The 22,660-nt window shown below is 35.8% G+C and overlaps 4 protein-coding genes across 7 annotated transcripts; 3 read left to right on the top strand and 1 right to left on the bottom strand.

Annotated features, from left to right (window-relative positions):
• Positions 1 to 545: 545 nt before the first annotated feature.
• On the top strand, positions 546 to 1,112 carry LOC119996992. The gene has a single exon (XM_038843767.1). It carries the CDS (start codon positions 546 to 548, stop codon positions 1,110 to 1,112), a length of 567 nt encoding a protein of 188 aa, XP_038699695.1.
• Positions 1,113 to 1,440: 328 nt separating this feature from the next.
• On the bottom strand, positions 1,441 to 5,260 carry LOC119997307 (4-coumarate--CoA ligase 2-like). Its single transcript, XM_038844229.1, has 5 exons — positions 4,209 to 5,260; positions 3,398 to 3,596; positions 2,179 to 2,392; positions 1,953 to 2,055; positions 1,441 to 1,831 (listed from the first exon to the last, which is right to left on the bottom strand). The coding sequence occupies exons 1-5, from the start codon at positions 5,184 to 5,186 to the stop codon at positions 1,712 to 1,714; spliced, it is 1,614 nt and encodes a 537-aa protein (XP_038700157.1). The 5' UTR covers positions 5,187 to 5,260; the 3' UTR covers positions 1,441 to 1,711.
• A 2,548-nt stretch (positions 5,261 to 7,808) lies between these two features.
• LOC119997308 (probable DNA-directed RNA polymerase I subunit RPA43) lies at positions 7,809 to 12,910 on the top strand. 4 transcript variants are annotated; one of them, XM_038844233.1, is made up of 8 exons: positions 7,809 to 8,231; positions 8,611 to 8,732; positions 9,269 to 9,420; positions 10,117 to 10,223; positions 10,343 to 10,428; positions 11,463 to 11,567; positions 11,655 to 11,833; positions 12,553 to 12,900. In XM_038844233.1, the coding sequence occupies exons 2-7, from the start codon at positions 8,623 to 8,625 to the stop codon at positions 11,785 to 11,787; spliced, it is 693 nt and encodes a 230-aa protein (XP_038700161.1). In that variant the 5' UTR covers positions 7,809 to 8,231; positions 8,611 to 8,622; the 3' UTR covers positions 11,788 to 11,833; positions 12,553 to 12,900. The 4 variants fall into 4 exon arrangements, with proteins under 4 accessions (XP_038700161.1, XP_038700160.1, XP_038700159.1 ...); XM_038844232.1 differs by having other exon boundaries at positions 7,810 to 8,231; positions 10,114 to 10,223; positions 12,533 to 12,910; XM_038844231.1 differs by having other exon boundaries at positions 7,812 to 8,344; positions 10,114 to 10,223.
• A 3,086-nt stretch (positions 12,911 to 15,996) lies between these two features.
• Positions 15,997 to 18,173, top strand: LOC119995989 (AAA-ATPase At5g57480-like). Its single transcript, XM_038842473.1, has one exon. The coding sequence runs from the start codon at positions 16,383 to 16,385 to the stop codon at positions 17,961 to 17,963; it is 1,581 nt and encodes a 526-aa protein (XP_038698401.1). The 5' UTR covers positions 15,997 to 16,382; the 3' UTR covers positions 17,964 to 18,173.
• Positions 18,174 to 22,660: the final 4,487 nt, after the last annotated feature.

Genomic DNA, 22,660 nt, shown 5'->3' with positions numbered 1-22,660 from the left:
GTATAAATGGATGAATCATTGGTACACTTATCACCGCCTACTCGATCATCAGTCTCAACGTGTGCGATGATACCGTAAAGCATCGCTCGGCCAAACATTTTTTTATCGAATACGATGCATTCAAGCCAAAAACAATGTGTTTGGCAGGGGCAAACCAAACGCACCCTATGGCACTACTTTCAGCAATTCTTGGTGATTTTAACATAGCATTACTTTCACATTTACTTAGTACTACTAAATTGCAGTAATTCTTGACAAAAACAAATTTAACTCTTACCACTTAAAACTACTTTTAATGTGGAGTAGTAATTCTTCATTAAACAGAAAGAATTTCACAGTAAAAGCTAGACAAACTGTTTCAAACATCAAATTCATTAGACCAAGAAGAAGTCATTCCAACTGAAATAACTTTGAAATACTATAAATACCCTCCTCCCCCTTCCTCTTACACATCAACAGACATCCTTAACAAGACGCACTTGTGTTCAATTCCAATGGCAGAAGTATCAGCAACAACACTAACTATGCTATTAACCATACCATTAATGTCCATGTTGTTCTCAGCAGGACTAGCCCAGCTTGTCCCTCTCCCTCCTTTGCCTCCCCTGCCACCAGGTGTTGGTGCTAACCCACAATGTTGGTCTGTAAGCTTACAAGGCTGCGTCGTCGACATTTTCGTATCACTCTCAAGTGGCAAAATTGGGTCCATTGACACTGCTTGTTGCAATGCCATCACACACATTGAAGATGATTGTTGGCCTAAGTTGTTCCCATCAAACCCAGTCTTCCCAAATGGGCTAAAGACCTTCTGTGCTGCACCTCCATCTCTCCGGCCGAGCATCGCCAAGAAGTTGGAGATAGAGATATTGAAAGAACAGACTGAAATCAAACAATGCTGGTCATCCATTGCAAACATAAGTGGGTGTGTTGAAGAGATTTTTGAGTTATTTACGAGTGGAAAAATAGGTGGGTTTGGACCTGCATGTTGCAAGGCAATTATCACTCTCAGTGACAAGTGCTGGACTAAGTTGTTCCCTATAAACCCATTCTTTCCTCCATTGATCAAGAGCAAGTGTGGTGCAAAATCAGGAGTATCACCACCACCAGAGTGAAATTGAAGAAGCTACTACAATGACTATTTTTTGATAGAATTAAAATAGATTTGCTAGTAAGAGTAGTATGGGAGGCATTATTATTCTTCCTTACATTTTAATATTTTTTAGTATTTTTGATTGTTAGAATAACAAAATGATGGGTGCTTTGTCCGTATAAGTTTACACTTATAAGTTTTGACATCTGATATGAATCTAAACTTGGGTCGTCATATCCGCGCACAGAAGTTTTCAACCGATGACAGGTAAGTTGGTCCAAAGACTAGTGCAAAAATATACTATCAAAATTATTAGCTAGGCGAAACGCCTTAGAATATTATTAATTGGATACGTGAAGCCAAAATTATATATAAATTTCTGCTAACAACAGATTAATAGTACATTTGAAAGGAAAAAAGGCACAAAATAATTTTGAGTTTGAAGATTGTCAAACTGCAAATATTCTAAGGTATTTGGAGTAGTTCATAACAACATATACACGATAAAACAAATTCAAACAAATTGAGCTGAGCTCTGTGAACTTTGAATTGATGATCATCAATCTCTCCCATTCATGCATATATATATATATGATGCTATATATACACACATTGAGTAGTCTAATTGGCAAGACCTGCTGCAAGCTTTGCTCTTAAATCTTTCCTTAATATCTTTCCTGATGGTGCCTTGGGAATCGTATCCGCGAAGAACACCCGATTGATCCTCTTGTAGAACACAACCTGCATACATATATAGCAACATAATCATCCGTCGTGACGACAAATAAACTCTACCAAATGGAGCCAAGTAATAGTATACTCTATAGAGCTTCAATATGGGTCTTGGGACATCATTAGTTACCTGCTTTGAAATGTATTGCTTGATTTCGTCCTCAGTAATCTTGGAACCATTTGATCTTACAACGAATGCAACCGGAACCTCGCCGGCAGCCTCATCTTTCATGCTGAAACCATAATCAAATGTCCAATATTAGGTACATATATATATATATGTGTATATATATATATACAAATGGATTAATATTAGGTACAGTTGAAATGTAAATATGTTAGTTGATGATACTTACGGTACAACAGCAGCGTCTGAGATGTTTGGATGGGCTATCAACATTGCTTCGAGCTCCGCCGGGGCAACTTGGAAACCTTTGTACTTGATAAGCTCTTTCAGTCTATCGACGATGAAGAGCTCGTCGTCGTCATCAATGTAGCCGATATCTCCCGTGTGCAGCCATCCTTCCTTGTCTATAGTTCTTGCTGTGGCCTCTTGGTCGTTCAAATAACCTGACAAATAATCAAATATTAATGTTTTATGTAAATTATTTCATAGTGAAATTAACTTCACAACAAAGGGCATTTTTATCAAAAAAAAAATAAAACCCTAAATTCTTGGGAAAATAAAACAAATCTCGGAAAAATTTAGTGAAATTCATGCTCATAAATTTTGTACTATAACAGTGCGTACTATGAATGAAGATATAAAGTTTAGTATTTAAGGTCTCGAGTTTAGGGCATCAGAACACTTGTGGCTACGTGCTAAGTTTTGACTCAATTTATAATATCGTCCAATGAGAAACTTTTGCACTCGAACTTTACGGTTTGAGTTTAAGCTCACATTGAACGTACAAAATACAAACTTGTATGGTGTCGTTCTAAATTATTAAAAAAAATTAAGGCATTAGAAAGTATTAATTGATAAATATTTAGGTTTATAACTATATATATTCCGCACTTAAAAATTAGAACAATCTTTATTGTTTATCTCAGATAAATATTTGAGTTTTTTTTTTCCGATAGTCTAATTGCTTACGTGGCATCCCGGAGAACCTACATCAGCAATTTAGTTGCCAAGTCACATACTCGCATCCATTAAAGATTGTTTATAAAGTTAGGTTAACCCAACGCATATATATATTTATATTGCAAAGCTAAGTCTAATTTGGGGAGGATTAAAAATTAGGTAAGGTGTTGGTAGGGAAAGAGATGGCATGTTAGCTCACCTCACTACCACATTATATATATATTAGGTCACCCGACACCACATTACATATATTAGGTCATCCCACACCTATATATATATTGAAAAGGATAAAACATGACTATCTTGACAATCTAGATCTGCTCTCCTTGCAACTTCAAATTGAGTATTTAAAAAAGAAAATCAAAATAATATCCATGTTTAATATTTATAAATTATAGTCATGTAAGCAACTCATTTCGAAGGTATTTCATTAAAAATATATTTCTTTAATAATTAATGATAATTAAGAGGAGGGTAGGAAAGTGTACCTTTCATGATCTGGCGCCCTCTGATGCAAATCTCGCCGGCTTGATTACGCGGCAGTGATGCTCCAGTTTCTGGGTCAACGATCTTCATTTCTGCATTCCTTACTACGGTCCCGCATGCACCTGATTTTATCTCAAACGGTTCTTTCGCAAATGCTAGGCACATTGACAATACTGGCCCTGCTTCCGTCATCCCATATCCCTGGACGTTCATATACAATAATGTCATTTTGTTGCACTTTCTTTTTTTAGTAAACTATGAAAAACTAATTAAATACCAAATAAAATACCTGAAAAATAAAAGTTACCAAATACAAATCAAAATTTTCCCAATTTTAGTATTAGGAGGAAAACAATTGGTACCCGTTTAAGAATTCGCCTGAGATATGAAGTTCTATTTTAAGATAACGTAACTATTTCTAAATGTTTTGTGCTGGTTTTAGCTCAATCAACCTGTCGGAAAGGTTTGCGCATGCCTAACTAGCACGAGTTTAAATTTATAGGCAGGAGTGTTAACGGTCGGATTTTTTTTATATCTTTTACAAAAGAATTTAACTGAACGATCTATCGGTTATCAACGATTACTTAAGTTATTTAGTCGATTGACCGTTAAGTTCTTACTAAATATTTTTCGAAATAATCAATCATTCAATCGATTAATCATTGGGTTCAGTTTTCGCGTTATGCTCCACTTACTAGGCTGTCAAAATGGGCAACCCAAGGGAAAACAATCCGGATGCCAAAAAGAAAATATATTATATATAATTAATAAGCCTTAATTATTCTTTCGAATGAATTAATTAGTCATAATTACCTGTCCAAGTTTAGCATTAGGCATCTTAGCCCTGACAGAATCCTCAAGCTCCTTCCCCATCGGAGCCGCACCCGACATCACTGTCCTAATCGACGACAAATCATACTTATCGACCTCAGCATTCTTCGCGATCGCCAAAACAATCGGCGGCACAAACGGCGCAATCGTCACTTTATACTTCTGCACCAGCTCCAACAGCGTCACAATCTCGAATTTCTGCATTAGCAGAATCGCCGCACCAACCCTCAGCGCGCACAACAGAACAGAGTTCAGCGAGTAAATGTGAAAAAGCGGCAGCACGCAGAGGATCACGTCGTTCTCGTGAAAGTAGAGGTTGGGATTCTCTCCGTCCACTTGCTGTGCCACGCTCGTCACTAGTCCTTCGTGCGTCAACATGACACCTTTTGGCAGCCCTGTCGTCCCGGACGAATAAGGGAGCGCCACGACGTCGTCTGGTTTAATCTCAACGGTTGGGATTTGGCTGTCGTCCGCTTCCGTCAACTCCGAGAAATGCAAGCAATTCTCTGGCGCGTCATCAATGATCACAACTTTCAAGCCCATGTCCTTCACTTTATCAGCGTAGGCTGATTGTGTGACAATAACTTCGCACCTCGACGCGGTGGCTTGCTTGGCAATCTCCGCCGGAGTGTAGAACGGGTTGGCGGTGGTACTCATTGCGCCTAAAAATGATGCTCCGAAGAATGCGAAGACGAATTCGGGGCAGTTTTGGAGTAATAGCATGATCACGTCGCCTTGTTTGATGCCCAGTTTGCTGAGTCCCGAGGCTACCTTGCGTGAAGTGAGTTCAACGTCTGCATAGGAGTATATGCGGCCGTTAGCGCCGTCGATTATGCAAGGTTTGTCTTTGAATTCTGAGATTTTTTCAAAGCAGTATGTGTGGAGTGGGAGGTGGTTTGGGATGTTGATGTCTGGGAGTTTTGATCTGAAAATGATTTCTGGGTCATTTTTGTTTTCCATTGAAAGAAAGTTCTGGTTTTCTGGGAGCAAAAGAGTTGGGGTTTTGGTTGCTTTTGCTTCCCTGGTTTGGTTTGGGGTTTGGTTTAAGGTTATATACAAGTTGGTGGAGGGGAGCTGGTGGAGGGGACTAAATTGGGATTTAACTATTTTTAGGGGGTTAAAAGAGACCTTTAATATGCCCGATTGACACGTGGCTCGTTTTAATTCACAGTGCTTTTCATACGTGGATTTTTGTGGGTGTTGGTATTTGGTAAGGGGTACTAGAAATGGAGGGTTTGGGGGCTTAGTGCACGTGGATGTCACGTTTGACTAGAGAGTTAGGACCAACAAATCATTTGCGACGTTGGATTCCACCTAACTCAAGCTGCTGACCCTGTCATGGATGGTTTGCTGAGATGGGAATTTTGATGCAGACCGACACTAGCTAGACTCACCTACTACACCTGCCCGATTACGCTAATAAGTAATGTTTTTTAAATGGAACTCTCAACTAGAAAGATAAGATAAGATAAGAAAGTCGGAGAGAATAAGAAATGTGATATATTAGATTTAAGGTAAAAGTAACATTTATTAAAGATAAATTATGAGAAAATTGTTTAAGATGGTATGGATATGTTCAACATGGAGATAGTGGTGCGATAATGAGGAGGAATTAGAGAATTTGTATAGGAGATAGTAGGAGGTACCGATAAAGACCTAAAAAGACATTACTTGAAGTAATAAAAAATGATATGAAACTAATGTGAGTGGATGGATATATGATCCATAAATGGAGAACACGAATAAAGGTTATGGATTCTCTTTTATGTTCTCATAAAATCATATAGTCGACCCCAAATTTTTGAGATAAAACTTTGATGATAATGATGATGCACTCTCGACTATTTAAACACCAATTAACACTCGATTTTACCAAAATAGTATTTGACACTATTACTAGTATTTAAATATGCCCAGAGTGTCATTTTGAAAAATAACTTGCTAATAATCCAAAGTGTCTAACCAAAAACTCTAAAACAAATTACAAACTCTACACGTTTTTTTTTAAATTTTATTTTGGCGCGTTTAATGGCGACCAACTATCGTCACATCTCTTCTACTCTGTTTTTGACCTTTAGGGCTTGCTTGGATTGAGAAATGAAAGGTAGAGTAGAGTTAATGGAGGGAGAGTTATGTGAGGGGGAGTACCATGACTTACCCTTACTTGGATAGAGGGTCGAGTGAGAGTTAATGAGAGGTAAGAGATGTAAGTTAATGAGATAATTTAAGAAATGCTAAACGAAATTTTTCTCTCACTTCACAAACTCTCCAAATTGAAGAGTTACAAAATGTTGAGTTGGAGAGTTAAGTGAGAGGGAACTTTCTCCCTTATTCACCCCACTTAACTCTTCATCCTACAATCGAAGTAAGGTGAAGTCATCCCTCTCTCCTTAACCCTCCTTACTTAACTCTTCAAAATATCAATCCAAGCAAGCCCTTAATAATCTTTCTTCTATTTTGCTTGAAATTATTTATATTCTCATATAATATCACGGTAATTAATTTTTTTTATACTACTTGCTCTACACAATTTTTTTCTAATCAAGATAAGTGCATCATACAAAGAGTTTTTAAGTAATTCTATATAAACACTCGGGTATTTGAATAGGATAAATTGTTCTACTTTCTTCAATAAATTGTAGCGCATTAACGTGGAGGATAGCCAACTACGTGGGAGATAGTCTAATTGGTAAATTTCTTTGAGATCAAACCGTATGAAATCGTAAGGTCTTGAGTTCGATTTTCACTAGGAGAAATATTCTTGTGGCCACACGTTAGTTTTTGGTTCAACTTACCCTTGTCGTCACTTGGAAAATTTAAATGTGCGCGGGTTTGACGGCTAGAATTTAAACTCTTATCATATGTCCAAATGACAAACTAGTATGATATCTCGTTCTCGGTAATTTTTCGGATGTTCAATATGGGCCCATATTTAATACTCGTTGCCACAAAAATATCATATTAATTACTATTTTTTGGTAAGTATATCATAATAACTACATCACAAAATGATTAATTATTATAAGGAGGAGGTTTTGGTTGCCTACTTTAGAAATTATTGTTCAAAACTCTGTTTTCAATTGCTTTATCTAGCCAAAAAAAAAAAAAGATACTGTTTTTCCTGCAAGGATTGAGAATTAGTGTTTGATATTGTCAACCCAATATGTTTTAATATGTGAATTCACCAACCTCAACAAATTTATCTGGTAAAACTTTTGACACCAACCAAAATATTATAGTCAACAAAGGGTGTACCATGCTCATTTGTGTTCTTAAACAAGTTAATGCCTTTTATATTTAGTCAAATCATCCAAAGATTGGTCAATGAGAGGTAGAGGTTGATTTATTCTTCCATTAATATTGAATTTTGGGCTGGCCTTATACCATATACCCTGACAAAGTCTTAAGATAAGAAGGTTCGGTCTAATTCACTTAAGATATTTCCCCTGCTTTGAGTCTAAGATCTACGTTGTGGTTTTGTCATTTAAAAAGCATACAAAGTCTTACAACAAATTGATGCGAGATTTTTTACCCATCTTTCTTCTGCCGGCTCATTTCCTGACGCTTTCCTCCCTTCTGTTCTGTTCTGTTTTGTCTAGTTTTGTTGTCTACCCATCAGTACATGGCATATGGGCTTTATGGATTGAAGGCCCGTTAACAGCAGAGTCCATCGGCCCAATATTAGGATTCAACGAAGGATACGAGCACTTGCCCACCTTGGCCCATTTGAGCCTCGCACTTTCACACATATATAATTAGATATATACTCTGCAATCTGGACCATTGATTATTTCAATCAATGGTTCAGATTGTAGCCCTAAACCTAAACCTAAAAGGTCAATACTCGAATTTCACTCGCTCAATCTCCGACTCACTGTCGGCTGCCCCGCACCGGTTCACCGGCCACTGCGACTCTGTCTCTCAACCTCTGCAACTCTACCTAAAGCCCTCAACCTCTGCGACTCTGCTCTCATTATCTCTCTGGTTCGCATTTGACTATTTGAGGTCCGTCTTTCACTCTTTTGAGTCAATCTTGATGCTAGAATATTGGGTATACTAAACGATGCGTGAATGTTGATGCTTCACGGCTTTTGATTTTCGGTCAAGCTCTGGTTTAGGTACTCATCTTTGGGTGATTGAATCTTTGGGTCATCATTGATTCATTTCTAAACTGATTTAGCCATTTAGGAATTATTTACTTGTTTAGATTGAGCATGTAATTTAAACAGTTCTGAAGCTATGGGAGTGCATTTTAGCCTTTTACAACTATGATTAATCCTAGTTGGAACTGGTTCCACATTATAATCTGTGTATTTAAATCTTTTTTGTCACTGTCAATCTTGTGTCAAATATAAATTGTCTAACTTGGTTTTGGGAACATCAGTGGCAGTGATCAATGGAGGGCATGCATGTATCCGAGGCTAATTTGATAGTTTACGTGCATCCATCAAAACACAACAAGATCCATCAAGCAATTCTCCGCAACCTCAGTTCCTTGCTTTTCCAGTTTGTTTCTTTGCCTATACTTTACCATATCTTACTCTTGATATTTTAAAGTGATCTATAGATTTATATTATTTTGAGAACTGTGTCATGTGGTTTATGACTATTTAACTATTTAGTCCTAAGTATGATTTTCGATTGCACACTGGCACTAGGAAACTGAGTTAATTGCTTGTATTTGGATTTGAATTTGTAAAATTTCTGTCTCGAAACTATGAAGTCAACTTCTTGGTTTGTCCACATCTATTTCATTTCTGCATTTTTGAAATTCCTTTTGTTATATGTGTGAGTTTAGCTCTGGAATTATTTCTTGAATTATACTTTAGAGGTGGCAACTCCTGGTTATTAAACCCTAACAATTTTAGAACTTTCCTCTGGTCGTGTAAGTAAATCAGTATTGATATGTCATGGTACTACAAAAATGCCAGGGTACAGATGTATAATTTTTGTAAGTTATACAATTGTTGAGCTATCTACTGTTGTTTAATTCCTTCTTTTCTAATGTAGCTGTAATTTCCACATTCTGTCCGTCTCCACAGGTTTAATGAAACTTTTGAAGGCATTGTATTGGCTTATGATTTCAACATTTTGGATAACTACTCAAAAGTTCTCCCAGGGATTTACCCGTATTTGGCTGTTAAATTGAAAGCAAACTTATTAGTTTTTTCACCAAAGCAAGAAATGCTTATAGGTAGTTTTCCATGCATTTCACATTACTTCTTTTTTTTTTATGGGTATGCAACTTTTAAGGAAATCTAGTTTATGTATCATGTACAGTTTAACAATTACTTTCTTGCCAATGGCGTATTGGGGTTGGGTTGGGGGGTTAAGGCAATTTTTGTTAAGAAAAGTGATAAAACTTAAGTCTTATTAAGTGTTTGAAATATATTATGCCTCTACTACATAAATTAGGTTTATTAATAATCCTAAACATTATGTTTGCATATATATAAAATAAGTAAAATTCCAGGAATGAAAAGCTCTATATATAAAAGGTGTAACAAATTTTACTAAGTTTGATATTTGCTTGAGGAAAATTAGATTGAAGAAAGTTCTAGCAAAATTATTGCTCATTTATAATTCTAATTTTGTCCTCACCTAAGTTTTTTTGGAACTGTCAACTAGTAATGGCCCCCACCAAATAAAAATCTTGGATCTGCCACTGTTTCATGAAGTGTAAATCTTTGCTTACTCTATTTAGCAGGCATAGCATAATCTTTTATTCAACTAATAAAAACTATTCAGGATGGCTCTGTATGACTTTCTCTTTTGTATTGCTGGATTTTTATTTAGTATCACATTAAAAGGAGAAAAAAAAAAAAAACCAAGCATTATATGTTAAATACTTTTGTCTTTGACATTCATTTTCCTTTTTAACATCCAGAAGGGAAGGTGGTGAAAATCACGCCGGAATCCATTCATGTCATCGTTCTTGGTTTTTCATCTGCCATTATAGCGTACGAAGATATCCGTAAAGAATTCAAATATGAAACTGTTAGTAATTCTCTATCTTGATCTTTTGCCATCTATTGTCGTTTTTATTCTAAAATTAACACTTGGCTGATTCTGTCATTGTTTGTTAATTAACTTGTTTATAAATTAATTATTCGCAGAGAAAGGGTGAAGAAGTATTTGCCAACAGATTGAACAAACGACATGTTATAAAGGTTGGAACTATGATACGTTTCTTGATCAAGAGGTAAAATATAGTCTTCCTTTAATTCTGTTCGCTTTTTAACGATGTCATCTTTTCCATTAACCACCCCTCACCATTGCATTCAAAAAGTTTTGGTTGTACTGGTCAATCGGTGCAATATATTAGAAATTATACCTGATTGGGGATATTTTAGCTCTTTTTTGTTATTCTAGCTTGTTGTTGGCTAGAAAATTGAAATTTCCCTCTTGATTTCCTATTGCAGAAATTTGTAGATAAACATGTTCAGTTCTTTCCAAGTGTTCTGGCCTACGCAATTAGCTTTGAAATTTTTCCATATTGATAGCTTTTTTGTCTATACATATTTGTATTCACTTTGACAATCAGTGCATGTGATTGTGTCAAACTGTCAATGTCAAATTTTAATTCCAAAGTCCAAAGTCCAAACAAATTGAGGCTCCTGTTGTGAACACAGGGTCAGAGAGCGCATGATATATGCCGCTTAATGCATTGATTAATTTGGTGAGGCTATTTCCAGGTTTTGGACTCATGACCTCTGGGTTGTTGTGAGACACTGCTCGTATAAGAGCAATTAGTTGGAATTGACAACCTGCAAAAGACGGGTTTTCATCTGGCAAACAGGTGCTGCCTTTGTAACTCCAATAAGAAATCTATCAATCATATGCTCCTACTCTGTGCGTGATCTAGGAAAGTCTGGTCAGTTGCCCTGAATCTATTGGTAATCAGCTGGGTTTCGTTCCAGCAGAGCAAGTGAGCTTCAAGCAGGGAGTAATCTCAATAAGGACCAGACTAGGAGAAAGATCATCCAGCGTCTTCCCATGTCTGTTATCTCGATGAGATGGAATGAGATCATCCATGTTCTTTAATTTGGCTGATCTGGTTATCACTTTTGTTTACATATTGGTTGAGTACGTTGATGTGCTTTTTGACTTCTTGTGGAAATTTAGTTGTTTATTTAGAGTTGCCAGTTGAAGTGTTTTCAGCTGAAATTTATTATGACTTGGTTTAGTAAACTCTTTCAAGCATATGGGTAACATTATTTTCAAATGTGTGTGCAGTTTTGACGAAGCTGTTCTGCACATTTCTGGATCATTAATGCCAGATAACACTGGAAGCATTCGTCGGTTGGATAGAATTTCGGAAGATAGTGTACAGACTGACAGGTTTTCAACTGACCTTATAATCTTTGAACTTCATTTAAGTTATCACATATTTCTGATTTTAAATATACAATGTAATCAAATCTATAGTGCAAAGAGGCGAAAAGAAAGGGTAGGAGAAATGGGAATGAGGGAAAGCATGGTTGGTACTGAGGGAGCATCTTCCTTGAACGATAACCATGCAAGGAAGTCAAAGAAACATAAAATTTCACAAGATCATTGAAGGGTGCAGTGGAACCTGTTTGTTTTGGCCTCCACCTTGTTTACAGGTACGCTTACAACTCTTGTTTTGCCTGTTAAACACTTGTATTATAACTGTTGGTTTATTTTTACTGGATTAGTGGAAAGTTTTACACTGAAGCAAACGGCAGTGGAGAATCCCTGTAATGATTACCAACTAAAATGGTCCCATTGATTATAGCCAACCCCAAAATATTTTGGTAATACAGTTTTAACGATAATGATGAAGCCTTCCTGGTTTACATGATACCCTCTCTTCTTATCTTCCATTAAGACCTTGATTTTGTTATTTGATTGTTCGTAATTTGAAAGCAGTTACGGAGAACTCAAACAAGTAGTCTGGCTCATTACTTATAATAAATTCAATTTTAAATATCCCCTTGGAGTTGCCTTTTTTCGGCTTTCATGTGCAATTTTTGGATTAATGAGTTTCCTTATGAAACTACTACTTGTTGCACTGCCTTAACGAGGAGATATAAAAGATCAACAACTAACAATTGCGAGAAATGATGCTGCCCATTCCTTGGAAACTTTATGTGCAGCTTGAACTTTTTTGTTCAATTAACTCTCTTCCCAAACCTAAAGGACCTGGTCTCGGCATTTGGAGATTATTTTCTGTACTTGTCATCTGTGTTTTAGTATCTCGTGTATTAACACTCTGCTTTAAATTCTGTAAATGTTCATCTATATGCTTTTTGTTCCTTTATTGTGTCTGATTCAGGTAGTAGTTCTTTCCATGATTGCGCAGGCACATAAAGCCTATCAAGTATATCACAGTGCTTGCAGCTCCATGACAAGAGCCATCCATCGCAGAATGTAAGAAACACAACAATATAGTTGTGTAGCTATCGAGGTATCGTCTATGTGGTTTTTTGTAGTAAGAAGGATCAAGATGTGTTGCAATGTGTTTCTGACAAACAGACGGCATTGCAATTCAATGGGGGGAGAATTTTAGCATGCCTTCCAAGTTTCAAACATAACCAGTCCAAGCCATTGAACACTCTTTATCTTTTTTCTCGCAGAAATTGTGATGTAGTGACATACATTATAAATGTTGCATGACATGATAATCTAAAGGGCAATGTTACATCCTTCATTTTGTGTCCCTTAGAATACTTATAAATTTACGTGACATTAAAATAACACTCGATGTAAAACACACATGTAGAGCTCCACATTAATTGGGGGTATTTTAGGATTACTTTTTGGAGTCTCAAGCATTACCCTAATCTAAAGTCTAAAGTGTTATATGACTAGGGCGGGTCTCGATTCTAGGGGTTGGTTTATATGGAGTATTCTAAACACATTGGCTCATTTGTATAGAAGCGCATATATAACAAATCAAAAATAACATGTAGTCCATCAGTTTGATAAATCAATGGAATAATTTTATTCCATTCTTTTATTCTAAAATCATTGTCCGAAAATTTATTGTTTTGACATTACTGATAACAAATTGAATCATACAATCCATCATAAAAATGTATGTATTAATAGGGATGTAAGTACAAGGACGTGTACAGTTGTTTGACCTAAAAAAAAAGTTAAAGCAGACGTAAAGATTTTAATTTCGTAGTACTTTCCCCATATTACAAAGTAACAATAAAGTCAAATGCTACCATCAATGATTTGATTTTCCATTCTCACTTTACAGAGAAAAATGATATATATATATATAGTTTATTTGATAGCTAAAGCATTGGTCTGAGGGAGCCATTAGCCTGTTATAAGAAGGCACGTGGAGAATATTTGACCATCAATATTGTACTACTGGTTTTGAATTTTTATACAAAAAAATAGGTAATCAATAAATTTAGCAGTGTCTGATAGGTTTCAGAAGCAGACCCTTCATTGATAAAAAGAAAAAAAAAAAAAAAAAAAAGAAGCAGACCCTTCAGCACAAAACCCATCACAACAGATCTACAAAGTTAAGGATCAAAATCCCATTTTTTATGCCTAAAACCAAGGATAGAGGACAATTAATTACATTGAAAAGTGAATCACAGCTACAAATATCTACTCACAATCATATTTACTACTACTAACCCTAATTCCCTATCAACCAATTAGAATTAAGTATTTTTTGATAACCGAGAACGACATTATGGGCCTAAACTAAGGCAGTTAGGTGCGTGTACAGTAGTTTTTGACCTAAAAACATGATAAATTGGGTCAAAGACCATCTCGTTGTAATAAGGTATATATTGTTAGGAAAAATCGAACTCAAAATCATTTGAATTCTTACGTAATGATCTCAGAGAAATTCACCCCTAACTATCACTGTGTGGTTAATGAGAATTAAGTTGATAATGTGAGTATTTAAAACTTAAAAGTTCTTGTCATGTAGCAAAGTCACATGCAGATTTCCCTGGCAGTTTATAGAGGATTTTTTTGGTACTATTTTGGTGTAAAATCTCACTCAATATAGGTGTTGCTTGTGATATCTTCCATTTCTGCAGCAGGAGCCAGTGAGTTCAATGCCGTTTTGACCTCATTCATTGTCGTTTTCTTAGGTTTTTATCATCATCATCACTGTCTCTTGTTTCACAAATCACAATCTTCTCATGTCCTTTTATTTGCATTATAGAAATATAATTCAAATCAAACATGATGTGTACAAGGAAAAAAATAAGGAAAATAATTCATGTCCACCCAAAAAATAAAAAATGAAAAAACATTCTGCCATGAAGAACACTCCAAGCCCCCAATATAGGAGAGAGGCACCATCTATAAGAGTTTTTTTTTGCCAAAATGACACTGTCAGATCAAATATATCTCAACATAATATTGGATTGAAAGTTTTTCCTTCTATAGTACTACATGCCATCCACGATGGCGTGTTTTTTTTTAGTTTTTTTCGATTACGTCATTTTTGATGGAGTGATCTATTTTGCACTATTCACACTATCGGGAGTAACGTGAATATTATAAAATTTACAGAGACATCAACCTAGATGGCGTGAATATTAGAAATCCAATAATCACGCCATCCATGATGGCACCATCTATTAAATAAAAAAAAATAATATTCTAAAACTCACCCACTTGAAATACACATTTCGACTGAACCTCCCATACCCTTATCTCTCCGATCTCTCCCACCCGTAGCCCACAACCACCCATACCACAGAAATAGCTACTCCAACCAGTGAGAGAGCCACCGACAGTCAAACATGATCAATGATCAATCACGCCTTAAAAACATATATCTGATCAATCACGCCCACAATGTAGGCGTGATTGATCAGATATATGTTTTTAACGCCATCAAAGATGGCGTGATCCAAAATTTCCATTAGCCAAGCCATCAAAGACGGCGTTACTAGTGCAAAATATATCACTCCATCAAAGATGGCGTGATTGGAAAAAATTAAAAAAAAACTCGTCATTAGTGTTATATAGGGAATAATTTTCGATCTAATATTATATTAGGATATATTTGATCTGACAGTGTCATAAGATATGAAACTCAAAAACTCTTTTTGTCTTTTTCACCCCACCATTGATGTTCTCACTTCCAAGTTCCATCCCCAAAGCCCTTTTTTATTCCACTTTTATGACCTGTTCCCCCCCTCCCCCCCTTATATTTCAAATTTCCCATAATTTATAATTGGTTTTTGTTAACGAGTTTCTAAGAAAAATAATTAAGAATTCACTACAATATATCATGATAAACAATTAAACACTTATTCATCTAATTTTTTAAACTTAAAATAGAGATACTCTAATGACTCTGGATAGCATTTCCATTTATAATTTTCTACAGACGCGGTTGAAAATTCAAAAAATTCACTTGGTTTTTTATAAAATAGTGGAGAATCTTCGCAATAATTGATAGCCTCGACATAATTTGTTTGATTAATGATTAAATAAATTAAAAATAATTTATTATCTATGAAACTATACTACAAATATACTCTCTAATAGAATTATTATTGATTTTAACTTAAAAAATATTTTTTTGATTTTCCTCTCCTCCACACACCACACATCAATTTCCATAGACCCGCTTCAAAATTCCAAAAACCCACTTGTTTCTCTATAAATTAAGCCAAAACCCAATAACTAAGGGCACTTTCATCATATGTCCCCAACAAAATTAATGTTAGGTCTCATCTCTATTACACAAAAAGTCAAGTGAAACACGTATTCTAATACAACCACATCAGCAAAACACATATTCCAATACAGCCACATTAGCAAAACATAAATTTCTATACACTTTCTCTTTCCACCCAACATGAAGGCCAACAACATTCCATTCTTCCATATTATCTACAACAAAATTACACCAAAACACAAAATATCAATACATTCACGTCAGCGAAACACTTCTTCCAATTCAACCACATAAACAAAACCCGTTTTACAATACAACCACATCAACAAAAGACAACATTTTTGTTGGGCCAGCAAAACTCCACCTTTTCTCTTCTCCAAAACCGCATCCACCTCAAATTTCCAAAAACCCAGTAGCTTGTCTATAAATTAAGCCAAAACCCATTAACAAAAAGACTCAAAGACTCCACCTTTTCTCTTATACAACCCACAAACACCACCACTTCCATTCCCCCACAAATGGAGAACAAAATGAGGGAATATTGGACGTCTCTAGCATCATTACTTGGTGTATTGGCCTTCTGCCGGAGTCTCCTCCAGGTTGTTTTTCCACCAGAACTCCGATTCGCCACTCTCAAGTTCTTCAATCGGATCTTCCACATCTTCTCCTCTTACTGCTACTACGACATCACAGAAATCGACGGCGTCAACACAAACGAACTCTACAACGCCGTACAACTCTACCTGAGCAGCTCTGCATCAATCACTGGTAACCGATTGAGCCTCACCCGCGCACTCAATTCAAGCGCCATTACTTTTGGTCTCTCCAACAATGACCGCATCTTCGACACCTTCAACGGCGTCGTTGTTTTATGGGAACATGTGGTGACGCAAAGGCAATCACAAACCTTCTCGTGGAGGCCTATGCCGGAAGAGAAACGTGGCTTCACTCTCCGAATCAAAAAGAAGGACAAGACTCTGTTTCTTGATTCGTATTTGGATTACATTATGGAGAAGGCCAATGATATCAGAAGAAAGAATCAGGACCGTCTGTTGTACACGAATTCGAGAGGAGGATCGCTTGATGCGAGAGGGCATCCATGGGAGTCTGTACCATTTAAGCATCCGAGCACCTTTGATACTCTGGCTATGGACCCAATCAAGAAGAAGGAAATCATGGATGATTTGAAGGATTTCGCGAATGGTCAAGTGTTTTATCAGAAAACAGGGCGTGCTTGGAAGAGAGGGTATTTGCTCTATGGTCCTCCTGGTACTGGTAAATCAAGCATGATTGCTGCCATGGCTAATTATCTTGGCTATGACATTTATGATCTTGAATTGACAGAGGTGCACAACAATTCTGAGCTAAGGAAACTCTTGATGAAGACTAGTTCAAAGTCAATAATTGTGATCGAGGATATTGACTGTTCAATCAATTTGACTAATAGAAAGAAGAATACTAGTACCAATTCCAGGTCAAAGAATTCGTATGACCCGGAAATGCGATCTGGGTCTGTAGGTTCCGGTGGTGGTGGTGGTGATGATGGGAATAACAATTCGATAACCCTTTCCGGTTTGTTGAATTTCACTGATGGGCTATGGTCCTGTTGTGGGAGTGAGAGGATATTTGTGTTCACTACCAACCACATTGAGAAACTAGACCCTGCATTGCTTAGGAGTGGCAGGATGGATATGCACATTTTCATGAGCTACTGCTCGTTTCCGGCACTGAAGATTTTGTTGAAGAACTATTTGGGGTATGAGGAGGAGGACATAGAGGATGGAATATTGAAGGATATGGAGAGTGTTGTTGATAAGGCAGAGATGACTCCGGCGTATGTCAGTGAAGTTTTGACTAAGAACAGGAGCAATAAGGACAAGGCAGTGAGGGAGTTGTTGGAAGCGTTGAAAGAGAAGACAGAGAAGAATTTGAAGAGTAAGGGAGTGAGGGAAAGGAAACAGAATGGTGTGGAGGAAGAAGAAGAGGAGGAGGAGCAGGAGAAGAGGGCTTTGGAGAGTCCTAAAGAAGGTTGTGAGTTTGAGGAGATTAATGTTAAGAAAGGAGAGGATGTTGATGATGATAATGAGAAAATCAAATGATACAAGTAATGCAATGCTAGATTTTAATTTTTTTAATTTCCCTATTGTGATGCATATGAAAAGGCAGGGGATTTGGTTCTTAATTTTGTTGGTGGGCTTTATGGGAATGGAACGAAGAAAACAAGTGGTATTGTTAGTACAATGTTTTTTTTTTTTAAAAAAATACCGTTGGGAAATATAATAGGGTGTATTTGGTTACCGTTCTCAAAACAGTTTTATGTTTTTGAAAATTCGTTTGGGTGGGTGATTTTAGAAATTATGTAGAAATTGAGTAGAAGCTCCAAAAATATGTGTATAATTAAAACATAGATATGTAGAAATTGAGTAGAAGCGTACTTGATTCAACCATGGATTTCTTTGATCAAAAGAGAGAATTAGCAAGATAATCCTCTCCTTTGGACCTTGGGCAAAGAATGGGTGTGAAAAGTCGCATAATGAAGAGGGGACCAAGTCTGTATATGTTTTTTTTTAATGTGCCCTCATTATGAGCCACATTAGCCCTCATTTTTAAATTTTAATATTGTCCAAACACGTTAAACGATCATGTGTGTTTAGAACCCATAATTGTGAGAATCACGTGAAACTAGACATACCACATTGTCTCAATAGCTATAACCCTAAGTGCGTTTTACTAAATTATAAACTACCTTATAGTTGGAATTATTCCAACATAGCCATCATATGATAGTTTCAATAATGGAGTTGATATTAATTAAATAGTTACAATGCTAGTCAGGCTGGCCATTGAGACATTTTCCCCCTTAAATGTGCACTTGCAAATGCTTTGCCTACTTGGAGGTTGTCAAAGAGTCATTTGAGGGGACCCAAATGGCCAAACTATTGTTTATCAATTCATCAATGGAAATGACTTGATACAAGAAAACGAAGGATGGTATGATGACAAACGTAGACTATCTAGTTATGTCGCTATGAGAATAAAGCTCTTTTGTCATTGTCTAAAATCTAAATAGTGCAAAACTTTTTAAAGATTGCCCTCCCCTACAATACTTTTTTTTAACCACGTGAAGAACTATATGTTTTTATGGGTAATGTAATTTTTGATCACTGAAAGAGTTGTCAATTTTGAATCTAAGCACCGAATATTCACACGTTCCAACTTGAGAACCCAAAGTTGAAATTTGTGCCAATATACACACACGAGCATATTTCTCATTATTCGGACAGATTTCTTATATTGATTTTTTTATGCCACATCATCAGTTTGACTGACTAAATAGTCGAAACTCTGTCCGAATATGCATATTGGAAACAGTTTTTAACTTTGGATTCCCAAATTGGAACGTATGAACATTTGGTGACCGAGTTGGACTTGGTCAACTTTTTCAGTGATCAAAAATTACATTACCTCAGTTTTTAATTCATGTAAATTTTAAATGTTTGAATTGTCCCACTCTCTTAAGTACTTTTTTTTGCATATTGCAAGATTTTATTGTGTAAATATGAAATTAGATCTTCCAGGTGGATCTTAAAAATAATATGTTACGTCCCGTTGACATCCCTATTGATGTTGTTGCTCTTTTGGGTTTTAAGCGTATAAATTTTTTTTCTTCAATTCATTATCTTTTTTTAAAATTTAAGGAAAATCCCGTATGTAATGACTAATGACACGGGGTGAAGTAACTGGATACATATGTCAAAGATATGCATTTTTCGTCGATCATATTGGTCTTTTTTTTTTAAATGCCATTGAGAAATTTGTTTCTCATTGAAATCAAATATTATACACATATATGTCTAACCCAATCAATTATTAATCATATCAGTTCTCGTTGGTCTGTCGATTATCGACCATATAGTCAGAGAATGAGGATCATGATTCATGCATGATGTATTGAATTGGTTTTTGAAGTATCAACGAATAGAGGTTAAAAGTTAAAAAGATAAAATATTGTTTACCCGGACAAAAACAAAGGAAGTGAAAAGGTTGTTGGAAAGTCGTATCTTATTAGGATTGAGAACAAGTTTGACATTGTGTCACGTTTGATTAAAATGAGTTGAAAAGTCATTTTGGTTTGTCCAAAACCACAAGGCTGAGACTTTTTTGCTCTTGTCTAATGGTGGTGACAATTAGTTGACAGCTTGCAAACATTGGGGTGATCATATATTTGACTTACATCTATTGCGTAAACCCCATTTGTACAAATCCCTTGCAATATATTACCATATGAGAAAGTCAATGCAAAAAATAAAGAGAAATTTAATACAAAATAAGCTCAATTAATAGTAATGTTTTAAAATATCGGTTCAACCGGTTGAACCGGAAATCGGAGGGGTCACCGGTACGATTTAATAAAATATCGGTAAAATATCGGTTTGGTCAAATACCGGTTCAACCGGCCGGTTTTCGGTATAAATACCGGTTCTCCGGTTTGAAAAATTCAAAATTAAGAATTTTTTGATAAAAAAAAATAAAAATGTATTAAAAAATAAGTAATTTTTTTTAAAAAGAGTAAAAGTTGAATCTAATTGAGATTTAAATGATTATGTTAGACTTGAACTTTTATAATTTATATAGTTATGTTGTATTTTTTATAAGAATGTTTGTTAATTGAAAATTACATTTGGTAATATTATGTTTAATTTGAGATTGAGAGTGTTATTATGTGGTTATCATTTATTTGGATGCATTTTAATTTATAGTATTTTTCTAATTTTTTTAGTATTTTTACAGGTTTTTTATAATTTTTTATTAATTATTAAAAATTTAATTAATCAAATAAAACCGGCCAACCGATCAAACCGGTTGAACCGGTTAAACCTGTTTTCGGTGGCCAACCGGCACGATCCGAAATCCGGTTTTTAAAACATTGATTAATAGAAGAAACTTAAAAGACTCCTTTTGTTTTAAAGATAATTCATAATTTTTCCAAGTATTTTCCTCAACGTGTTTAATGTGTATGGTTCAGTGCTTGATTTTAAAATAAAATATCAACAATTTTCATGTCAATGTCATAATAAAAGTGAAAAAACATGTATCGTGTTCTGTTTTTGATAATTATCTTTTTAAATGAATAATGTTACCGGAGTCCAAAATATTTAATTAAAAAATATTTTGGACTTGTTACTGTACAAGTATTATTTAAACATTTGAAAAGAACCAACTAATAAGAGACTTGTGAGTGGGCCTATAACCTATTGGACTCAAGTGAATAACCGTTCCAGTCTTGAATGAACTGAATAGAAGGAGAGGAGCCCAATAAGCCAAAAGCCCAACAAAGGAACCTTTGTACCACGAAGAACACTTCTCAGACCAAACCTAAAAGAACGCAGAAGCGGATTTCACGAAGAGGAGGCTAGATTATCAATGATTCTCTCTTTTGGAAATTAAATATTGATCTTGTTCGCACACAAACAAAAGAAATATTTAATTAAAAAATTTAAAGCATAAAAGCCAGTGGATATCAGTTGCTTCAAGTAAAAGAGGATTCTGATCAATTCAAAGCCACCAGCCAGACAACAATTCAATGGTTGCAGTTAAATCTATTATTTTAACTTTAAAATGAGGTCTTAATTTTTATGGTTCAAAATATTTTTTAAAAAATTTTAAAAATATATTTATATTTCGATCAATCTTAATATAAATATATTTTTTTCTAAATTTTTAGAAAATAGTTTTGAATCCTAAAAGTGAATTCTAAAAGTTAAGATCTCATTTTAAGATCTCATAGAAGAATTCGTTGATTCGTTTGGTAGTATGTTGTGTTTTGAGCTACTGTGGTGTTGTGTTGTGAGTTTTAAAACTGTGGTGCTGTGCTGTGAGTTTTGTTAAGAAAAAGTGGTTTGCGCGTCTCTAAAAAAACTATGATGGGGTGTCGTAATGTACACTTTTACTACTTCGGATGCAATAGTGTTGCCAATGTCCAAGAGATTTTGTAGAATGGCCCTTGGATGTTAGGGGGGAAAATTGATTGTTCTGCAACAATGGAAGCCCAACTAGATCTTCACAAAAGATAAGATCACTCAAATCCCAACCTGGGTTCAGCTCCATCGTCTCCCGCTCCACTTTTGGAATGCCAAGGGCCTCAACATGGCTGCAAGTGCAGTAGGAAGGCCTATCACTTGTGATCGTATTACAATGCAAGGTACGCGTACTGCTTTGGCCTGAGTCCGTGTAATGCTTAATGCTAAGACAGTACCCCCTACTTCCTTCATGCTTGGGAGCATCAATGAGGGGAAGACCTAGTTGAAATTCAAGTTGAATATGAGCGGAAACCCAAGCACTGCCCTACCTACTGCGTGTTTGGCCATCGCTGCTAGATTGAGACCACATACAACCCAGAGCAGCTTGCTACCAGGAAAAATGAGAAGCGTGAATAGAGACCCAAAGTGGTGGAGATTGGAGAGTGCACAAGCCCCAACTATTCCCACCGTAAGACAAGTGTTTGATACCTTTATGATAACAAAAAATTATAAATCATGGTTTCTAGGTCCAGTTCTTGGTAATGTATCATTTATCTTTATTTTTGTTAGACTTATAATCTCACATCGTTTGAAGAACACCAAGCATTGTGATTTATAAGAAAAGCCAAAATTTATCTCAATCAACAATTTTTTTTTCTAGACTCAAGTACCGTTATGTGAGGCAATCCAGAGAAATAAAATTGTTCGGACCCGATATATTCACAGTGAATTGGCAAACCCGAAGCGGCTCGATGTACCATTTACACGAAACCAAA

This window comes from Tripterygium wilfordii, chromosome 4 (genome assembly GCF_013401445.1).
Source record: "Tripterygium wilfordii isolate XIE 37 chromosome 4, ASM1340144v1, whole genome shotgun sequence".
Classification (NCBI taxonomy): Eukaryota; Viridiplantae; Streptophyta; class Magnoliopsida; order Celastrales; family Celastraceae; genus Tripterygium; species Tripterygium wilfordii.
Note: the sequence above shows the minus strand (reverse complement) of the source record. Positions and strands in the feature narration are given on the sequence as shown.

Bases quoted from the DNA above. Each gene is read 5' to 3' on its own strand.
- LOC119996992 (XM_038843767.1), top strand. From the start codon at position 546: ATGTCCATGTTGTTCTCAGCAGGACTAGCCCAGCTTGTCCCTCTCCCT.
- LOC119997308 (XM_038844232.1), top strand. From the start codon at position 8,623: ATGGAGGGCATGCATGTATCCGAGGCTAATTTGATAGTTTACGTGCAT. The intron at 8,733-9,268 runs GTTTGTTTCTTT...CCGTCTCCACAG, and splicing joins CTCAGTTCCTTGCTTTTCCA to GTTTAATGAAACTTTTGAAG. The intron at 9,421-10,113 runs GTAGTTTTCCAT...TTTAACATCCAG, and splicing joins AAAGCAAGAAATGCTTATAG to AAGGGAAGGTGGTGAAAATC.
- LOC119995989 (XM_038842473.1), top strand. From the start codon at position 16,383: ATGGAGAACAAAATGAGGGAATATTGGACGTCTCTAGCATCATTACTT.
- LOC119997307 (XM_038844229.1), bottom strand. From the start codon at position 5,186: ATGGAAAACAAAAATGACCCAGAAATCATTTTCAGATCAAAACTCCCA. The intron at 2,393-3,397 runs GTACACTTTCCT...ATTATTTGTCAG, and splicing joins AGGGCGCCAGATCATGAAAG to GTTATTTGAACGACCAAGAG. The intron at 2,056-2,178 runs GTAAGTATCATC...TTATGGTTTCAG, and splicing joins TCAGACGCTGCTGTTGTACC to CATGAAAGATGAGGCTGCCG.